Raw genomic sequence first — 8871 nt, forward strand, 5'->3', positions numbered from 1 at the left:
CTCTGTCTCTCTCTTTCTCTCCTCTCTGTCTGTCTCTTTTTCTCTCTCTGTCTGTCTCTCTCCCTCTCTCCTTCTTTCCCTCTCTGTCTGTCTCTCTCTCTCCTCTCCCTCTCTGTCTGTCTCTTTCTCTCTCTCTCTTCTCTCCCTCTCTCTCTCCCTCTTTCTCTCCCTCTCTGTCTGTCTCTTTGTCTCTCTCCCTCTTTCTCCTCTCTCTCTCTGTCTCTCTCTCTCTTTTCTCTCTCTCTGTCTGTCTCTTTCTCTCTCTCTCTGTCTCTCTTTTTTTTCTCTCTCTCTTCTCTCCCTCTCTCTGTCTGTCTCTCTCCCTCTCTCTCTCCTTCTTTCCCTCTCTGTCTGTCTCTCTCTCTCTGTCTCTTTTTCTCTCTCTCTCTCTCTGTCTCTCTTTTTTCTCTCTCTCTCTCTCCCTCTCTGTCTGTCTCTTTGTCTCTCTCCCTCTTTCTCCTCTCTTTCTCTCCCTCTCTCTCTTTCTCTCCTCTCTCTCTGTCTGTCTCTTTCTCTCTCTCTCTCTCTCTCTCTCTCTCTGTCTCTCTTTTTTCTCTCTCTCCCTCTCTCTTTCTCTCCTCTCTCTCTGTCTGTCTCTTTTTCTCTCTCTCCATCTCTCTCTCCTTCTCCCTTTCTTTCTCGACGTATAAAACGTGACGTATAAAAATAATATTAATATAAATATAAGCACGACTGTAATATAAAATAACACGTAAACAAGACCAGATGCTAAAACACTGAGCTTTATCTTTCTGAGTGTTAGAATATAAATGTGTTTAACGCGATTATTATTATTCTACACATCAGAACATTTCAGTACATTTTTATGATGCGCCAAATTAAACCGAAGTGACCGGATATCCGGGACACAGGGGGGTCGTGACGTCATCTGGAGCCGGTGATGAAGCTGAACATGGCGTCCGTGAGGATGCTGAGTGTCCAATCCGCCGTGATGCTCCTGGCTGCTCTGCTCGCTGTTTTCGCGGTTGGAGAATGCACAGAACAAGTTCCTCTGCTGATGTGGACCAGTGATGGGTAACGTTTAGCTTTGCTCAGTAATTATTTATCGTGTTTTCGCTAGCAGTTACCTCAGGAAGCTCCTCATCGTGTACAGTGTCGTTAGCTTAGCGCTCATTTAGCTCACTTTTATTAGCCACCTCACCGTCAGCGCCGTGGACTCTAGATAGCTTAGTGTCAGTAGTCAGTGGTTTCAGTAGTCAGTGGTTTCAGTAGTCAGTGGTTTCAGTAGTCAGTGGTTTCAGTAGTCAGTGGTTTCAGTAGTCAGTAATGATCTGATTCACTGCACCGCTGGTCTGTGGTCGCTGTCCAGTGCTGCAGCGGCTCTGTTCATTCGATACCGTTTGATTCGATCGAAGTCACGGTTTCACGATAATAATAACTTCATTTTAACATACTATAATAATTTTATGACTGTAACTGTATCAAGCTACTTTACTACAATTAAATGATTAAATTAAATTGCATTTAAATTATAACCTTAGTGTGTGTGTATTTATTTATTTATTTGTATTTATAATATTTTTATATTTATATAATGTTTATACAGTATAATGTATAACAAAATGTCATGTACATGTAATATGAATTTTATTTCCTCCAGATTTTCATTGCCACCCCAGAGTGACCTGGCTGCAGGTCACACCGTAACAGGGCAGAAGCTCCAGTATTACCTGAACACTGCATTCAGATCTGCACCTCACAACGTCCTGTTATTTTTTCAGGACAAGGTCTGTGTTGTACTCACATCTCAGTCATGTGTAGAGAGAGACACAGAGAGAGAGACTTTTAGTGTTAATATTTTTGGGTTCATGCTCATGCTGATGAGGATTGTCTCACTTGGGTGTTTTAATCACCACCAGCATGAGCAACCACTCAGTTTCTGCATTTCACATAGTCTACTTGTGTTCTGAGGTTATTCCCCAAACCCCTAATGTCTTCTTCATTATTCCATCTTGCCTGCTTCAGCGTATGACCAGCAATCAATTACTGCAGAAGACTTTAACTTCCTAAAACACACCCAAAGGCCTTGAGGAATGAGTAACGAGTAGAGTTCTGGTTCTGAGGATCAAGGACACTAGTTTTATTGTACAGCAGTGATGTTTGTATGCTGTTGAAAAACAAGTGGCAGTAAAACTCCAGATTTAAATAAAAAGTGAGTTTTGGAATAATGTAATAATAAACTCCACATTCAGAGAAGATTACTATGAAGGTTCATGACTTAGAAAGTAATTAACACCTAATCACAGTTTAAAGTGACAGATACTGGTAGTAGAGTAAGATGTTGTGCTTTTCCTCTCCTTTAGTCCTATTAGATTAGATTAGATTAGATTAGAATAGATTAGATTGGATGATGAGTATATTTCTTTCTCTCTTAGTTAAGTGTTGATGACTTTACCAAGTACGCCGGTGTGTTTGGGAACAAACAGGGCAGTGCCTTTCCCAATCTGGAGGTGAGTAATGAGCAGTGTTATCTGTCTTTATTTATGGTTTTGCCCTACAGGGGTTTGTAAAAGTTTTTACCCCCCTGAATTTTCCACTTAATGAAAAAGACTAAACTAGGATTGTGTACGAGATCTGAGCTCTGTATGGATGAGTCACATGCTTGTGGAATAACAGAGACAAACATTTTCCCAGTCGTTCAGTTACATTATTGACCATAAGATGATATTAATTTAGAGGAATCACTCATTGTGTGTGAGATTAGAGTGACTTCTTATCTAAAGCCTTAACTGAAGGCCCAGTTATTACACAGTGGTTCTTTCTGTGTCCTAATTTTGTTTTTATTTTCTAGTCAATGCTACAGTCCTCCTCGTCTCTGCTCCTCCCGTCAGTGTTGTCCTTGGCCAGCGCCTCCCTCCCCACACTACTGCAGGAGGAGCTGAACACCGCACCGCTCTACATGGACCCTGACACACTCGCTCAGCTGAGACTCAATGCCTCTGTCCCTGCTCTGCTCATCTTCAGTCTCCCATACAGCTCCTCTGGGTGAACACCTCACTGTAACACCCCCCCCCCCCAACTGCACTCCCCCACTGTACTCCCCACTGTACTACTCCCCCCACTGTACTCCCCTCACTGCTCACTGTACCCCCCCACTATACTCCACCCACTGTACTGCATTCCCCCACTATACCCCCCACTGTACCTCCTGCTATACTCCCCCCACTGTACTCCCCCACTGTACTCCTCCCCCCACTGTATTCCCCCACCATACTCCCCCCCACCATACTCCTCCCCCACTGTACTCCCCCACTGTAACTCCACTCATCTAAACTTAATTCATGATAGATTCCACACCATGCAGCACACCTTACTCCAGTGTACCACACACTTAACTACGTACTAAACTCCACCGTATATTCCACCTGATACTACACTGCACCTTTAAAATTACCATGAATAACCATTACAACAATCATCTCTCTCTCTCTCTCTCTCTCTCTCTTTCTCTCTCTCTCTCTCTCTCTCTCTTTCTCTCTTTCTCTCTCTCTCTTTCTCTCTCTCTTTCTCTCTCTCTCTATCAGGGCTGATATGATGTCTGTTAAAGAGGTACTCAGTGGCAACGGTGAGTCTTTGTTGCTCTCTCTCTCTCTCTCTCTCTCTCTCTCTCTTTCTCTCTCTCTTTCTCTCTCTCTCTCTCTCTCTCTCTCTCTGTCTCTCTCTCTCTCTCTCTCTCTCTCTCTCTCTCTCTCTCTCTCTCACTCATACACAAACACACACACACATTACACACAGCATTGAGGAGTGAAATATAAAACTCGATATTCGATATGTGTGTTTCAGATGAGGTGATCGGTCAGGTGCTGAGAATTATGGGTAGTCAATCTATCCCTTACACAGCTATTTACACCGCCCTCCGTCCCTCACGGGTAAGAACACTTAACATCTCACACTGTCTCAGTAATGTGTAATGTTACTATAATATTATTATAAAATATTTCTTTATATATTTTTTATAATCATTGTTGCTGTATGTATTATTATTATCTATTATTTATTGTTTTAAATATGAATATATCACTAAAGACTTTTTTTTCTATTTTGTTTTCCAAACCTCTTTCTCATGTAACTGTAATATTGTATTATATCATGTATTATTTATCCTACATTCAGCACATATATTCTCTTCTTTCCTGACTGAGGTGTTGGAGGAGGCTTTTCCGGAGGTGCGTTCTGTTGGAGCTCGCTCTCTGCTGCAGTCCAGGCGTGAGAACTCTCCTGCTCCTTATGCTCCTGTGGAGTTTAAGGAGCGTGGATCTACCTGCATCCTGCTGTGGGCCAAGAACCTAACTGTGAGTGAATATCGCTCAGGAAAGTGGGAGAGACACAACCTCAGCCCTAAAACCTTTGGAGAGGGGGTTTCTCCTGAGCTGGAGGGATCTTCCTGTAATGCCACATACTCCAGGTGAGCTCCAGAAGAGGAGGTGAAGGTTGAACCTTACAGAGTGAAATCAGCAAATACGTTTTTATTCACCAATGTGATCAAATTTCAGCCCTGATCTGAAACACGTGCTTGTTTTGTTTATAGGCTCGTCCTCAGTTATGAAAACGTGTTAAGCTACCGCTCTTTTAAACTCATGTAAGTACTGATCATGAACATTCCCTAAAGTATTGGCACCTCAGATATGTACACTACTCATGAACTGGGGTTCATGTCCATTCTAAAAGTTACTGTTACTATCACGACGTTCATTACATTCTTATTTACGCTCTCCGAACGAGCTGTTACTATGGTAACGATTAGGAGTCAGTACATTTAATGTAAACCTGATCTACACCAATCAGAGCCCAGAACTCAACAGTGCTGTGTGTAAACATGTGATAATATATTAACGGTTGCCTAAGAACAAAAACAGTTCAGACTTTTGGAGAACATTGTATTAGAACATCGGAATATTTGTAATTAAGAGTGACTTTATTAAATAACGACTTTTTATCAGTAAGGTGAGTGTTGTTCAGTGTAGCGGATGATTTTGTGGTGTTCTCTGCAGCTTTGTGATGACTCAGAGGCACTATAAGGTTTCCGCACGCCGCTGGTTCACCATGGATCGGGTTCAGCTGCAGTATGATGGCAAAACCGCTTCGTTTAATGCCAGCCGTGGAATCTACGCTCCAGCTGAGTACTCGTACCGCTGCCACTCTGTCACCAGCTTCCGCTACCCACAGCTCACACCTCACTCAGCCAAGGACAACGCCAACGACTGGAGGATCGCCTTCAACGACTTTCAGGTACAGTCAGAATGGCTGCCGAGCTTCCTAATGTGCTTTAAAGTAAATAAACAAAAAAGAAAATAAAGTAACAAAGCTGACAGGTTTAAAATCTTCTCCTTTTTTGTAAATGTTATATAAAACTTCTTTTTGAGGAAATTTTTATTAATTTTAATACAGTCTGCATAACATTCTGAAAAATTACATCAAAAATTACTTTTCTGAAATGTCTCATGTTGTTGGTATTATATTTATGATATTTATTTATATTTTTGTTTACTCCACCACTCTGTATTAATTATCATGAAGAAAGGATCTTTAATCGCTGTCTGTTTTCTTTAAACACAGTTTACTCAGTAAAATGTCTGTCATTGTTTTTTGTCACTGCTCATGTCCTCTTGGGTTTTACAGAATTAACACACACCACTTGTTAATTAGCACTTTTCCTAATGTACTGAACACAGAGTCATATTTCACAGTCGATGCTGTAAGGGTGTGAAAGTTCTGCAGAGGGACATCAGTTGCTCATCTCTCCCATGTTTTGTTTCTCGGACAGATTCAGGGCTTTAATGTTACAGGGAAGGAGTTCTCTTACGCCAGCGACTGCGCCGGCTTCTTCACCCCGGGGATCTGGATGGGACTGCTGACGTCGGCACTCATGGTTCTGCTCCTCACCTATGGCCTTCACATGATCATGCAGCTGCACACCATGGACCGCTTCGACGACCCCAAAGGCCCTGCTATCTCTGTCCCACAGACAGAGTAACAAGCCCCGCCCCTCTCCACTACCAGACAAATTGACAAGCCACGCCCCTCCATCTCCCAGGTAGAGTAACAAGCCCCGCCCCTCCCCACCCCCAGACAAATTGACAAGCCACACCCCCTCTATCTCCCAGGCAGAGTATTAACCCCCGCCCCTCCCCACCCCAAACAAATTGACAAGCCACACCCCCTCTATCTCCCAGGCAGAGTATTAAGCCCCGCCCCTGTCAATTCCGCAGACCAAGTGACAATCCCTGCCTTGTCAATCACACAGACTTTTTAACAAGCCCCGCCCTCTCTCTATTCTGACCCTTTCATTTCATCAGTGCAATATAAGTAAATCATTCCACTTTCTTCCTCTGAGTGTGTGTGCATGTGTGCGTGTGTGTGTGCGTGTGTGTGCGTGTGTGTGTGTGTGCATTAGATTGTTATGCTTTCTTATAAGAATTTTGTTTGCGTTAGTGGTCAAAGTTAATGTGAAGAGACTCATGAGTTTGCTCAGAACGTTGCTCATGTCCCTTTATTCCCAAATGTCATCAGCGGCGACGTGTTCAGACGTGTTTGGTGTCAGATGTTTGTTTGTTTTGTCTAACAGTAATTTAACAGCAGTGTAAGAGCTCCAGATTAAGCGTGTGTCACCCCACACTAGGGTCAGACTGAGGCAGGGGGCGTGGCCTAGTGTCTGAAGAGTGTATATTTAAAGTGATTTGGTTTCTAATATATTTAAATTCTCTGGTGTTTTATGAGTATATACATATATTTGTGTATACAGAGTGATCGGTTTGATGCTAAATGGTTAGCGACATTAGCCTCTCATCTCCAGAGCACTGAACCTTCCTCAGTGGATTGACTTCATTCACACAATGGAGTGTCTTAGTTGTGTAGTGTTAATAACTAGTAATACACAGACGTAATTACCGGTTCTGCCACTAGAGGTCAGATGTTGAAACATAAATGACTAAAAGAGGGTGTGTTTTATTTCATTGATTAATGCACCGTCTCTAAGCTCTGAGAATCTGAGATATCTGTCTACATTTTGGTCAAGATGATGATATTTATTTAAATAGAAACAGGTTGTTTATATTATAAGTGTACGTAATATAATATGACATGATTGCAGTCGAGTAGCTAGATGAACTTATTTATTTGTAACACGAGTGTGTTGTTGTTGTCGTTGTGTTTTGTGGAGTGTGTATTAACAGGATTAAAGATATTGTGTGTTGTTTAAGCTGTAAACACTCGGGGAATTAAACCGATGTACACGTTAATGCTTAACATAAAGATCCTGTTGTGTGGAATAAATTCATCTCATCACGGTATCATTAAAGGGAAAAGGGACAAACTTTAGACTTTATTCTTTATTTATTTACTGCAGAAGGAAACAAAATGCAGCGAATGTCGGACAGTTTTTGCTGTGAATCATTTATTCTTCATCTCATTATTAATGTCATTTGAGATATGAAGGAGGTTTACATTAAGGAGATAAATGATGATAAATGGAGGTTTCAGGTGACGTGGACTGTGGGATGTACAGGACAGATGTGTGTGTAAAATAACACTAAATACTTCATTGTGAATCATTACAATGTGAAATAAATGGATATAAAATAAACATCTGGTTTGTTATTGACGCTAAAACATTCATTAAATAACGTGACATTTACAACAAAGTTATTTGTCTTTGATATAAATATTAACACCGTAGTGAGAAATGATCTCCATTTAAACTTCTCACTGACTTTATGCTCATTACAGCTCATACATCATTTATATTTCATTATAATCAAATAAATAAAGAATCTCATTAACATAATTATTAATATTCTATTATTTATAAAAGACAAAATGAATCATATCCACATTGTTTATTAGTGTTTATGTAGAAAATCTGACTTTGTGTTATAATTGTGTGTAATGTTTAGTAGAAGTGACAATTTATTTCAAGATAAAAATGTAAATAAATCTGAAAAATATAAAATCTGTTTTTGTTTATTACATTTTACATTTATTTGTTTAAAGGGAGTCAGAAATCCTGAGGTTGAGTTTAAATACAGCTGTTGTTCTTTCAGCTGTTTTACTGATTTCCTCTCTCTCTCTCTCTCTCTCTCTCTCTCTCTCTCTCTCTCTCTCTCTCTCTCTCTCTCTCACTCTTTCTCTCTGTCTCTTTCTTCTTTCATCTCTCTGTCTCTCTCTCTCTTTCTTTCCTCTCTCTGTCTCTCTCTCTTTCTCCCCCCCTCTCTCTCTATCTCTCTCTTTCTCTCTCTCTCTCTCTCTCTCTCTCTCTCTCTCTCTCTCTCTCTCTCTCTCTTTCCCACTCGCTCTCTCTCGCCCTCTCTCTCTCTCTCTCTCTCTCTCTCTCTCTCTCTCTCTCTCTCTCTCTCTCTCTCTCTCTCTCTCTCTCTCCCCCCCCCTCTCTCTTTCCCACTCGCTCTCTCTCGCCCTCTCTCTCTCTCTCTCTCGCTCTCTCTCTCTCTCGCCCTCTCTCTCTCTCTCTCTCGCCCCCCTCTCTCTCTCTCTCTCTCCCTCGCTCTCTCTCTCTCTCTCGCTCTCTCTGGTTGCTAAGGAACCCACAGCCAATCAGATGCTGGTTCGGGTCACACGTGTTTAACGCAGTCAGGACGTGAGGCTCATTCAGAAAACAACTGAAAGGAGATTTAATCCAGTTGATTACTTTACACTTCATAATCAACACACAGTCTGAGTGTAATGTAAAAGTTTGTGCCCCCTCAGTTACAGTTACAGATGAATGTGTTCTCAGTTTTTTCAGTGTTTTTCTTTCAGATTAACTCCAGTTCCAGCTGAAATATCACAGTCGCTGTTATTAACATGATCAAAAGTTTACACCCCCTTTGACCAGCTCTAATTCATTTGTTTAGTTTT

At 41.4% G+C, this 8871-nt stretch overlaps 1 protein-coding gene across 1 annotated transcript; it reads left to right on the forward strand.

Moving 5' to 3' along the window:
• Positions 1 to 707: 707 nt before the first annotated feature.
• atp6ap1a (ATPase H+ transporting accessory protein 1a) lies at positions 708 to 7603 on the forward strand. Its single transcript, XM_060894880.1, has 10 exons — positions 708 to 1035; positions 1622 to 1748; positions 2397 to 2471; positions 2813 to 3006; positions 3546 to 3586; positions 3805 to 3890; positions 4164 to 4426; positions 4550 to 4600; positions 5013 to 5250; positions 5786 to 7603. Exons 1-10 carry the CDS (start codon positions 902 to 904, stop codon positions 5993 to 5995), a joined length of 1419 nt encoding a protein of 472 aa, XP_060750863.1. The 5' UTR covers positions 708 to 901; the 3' UTR covers positions 5996 to 7603.
• The last annotated feature ends 1268 nt before the right edge of the window (positions 7604 to 8871 follow it).

This window comes from Tachysurus vachellii, chromosome 19 (genome assembly GCF_030014155.1).
Source record: "Tachysurus vachellii isolate PV-2020 chromosome 19, HZAU_Pvac_v1, whole genome shotgun sequence".
Lineage (NCBI taxonomy): Eukaryota > Metazoa > Chordata > Actinopteri > Siluriformes > Bagridae > Tachysurus > Tachysurus vachellii.

Excerpts from the sequence above, each read along its gene's own strand:
- atp6ap1a (XM_060894880.1), top strand. The coding sequence starts at position 902 with ATGAAGCTGAACATGGCGTCCGTGAGGATGCTGAGTGTCCAATCCGCC. Across the intron at positions 1,749-2,396 it reads TGTTATTTTTTCAGGACAAG|TTAAGTGTTGATGACTTTAC; the intron begins GTCTGTGTTGTA and ends TTTCTCTCTTAG. Across the intron at positions 5,251-5,785 it reads TCGCCTTCAACGACTTTCAG|ATTCAGGGCTTTAATGTTAC; the intron begins GTACAGTCAGAA and ends TTTCTCGGACAG.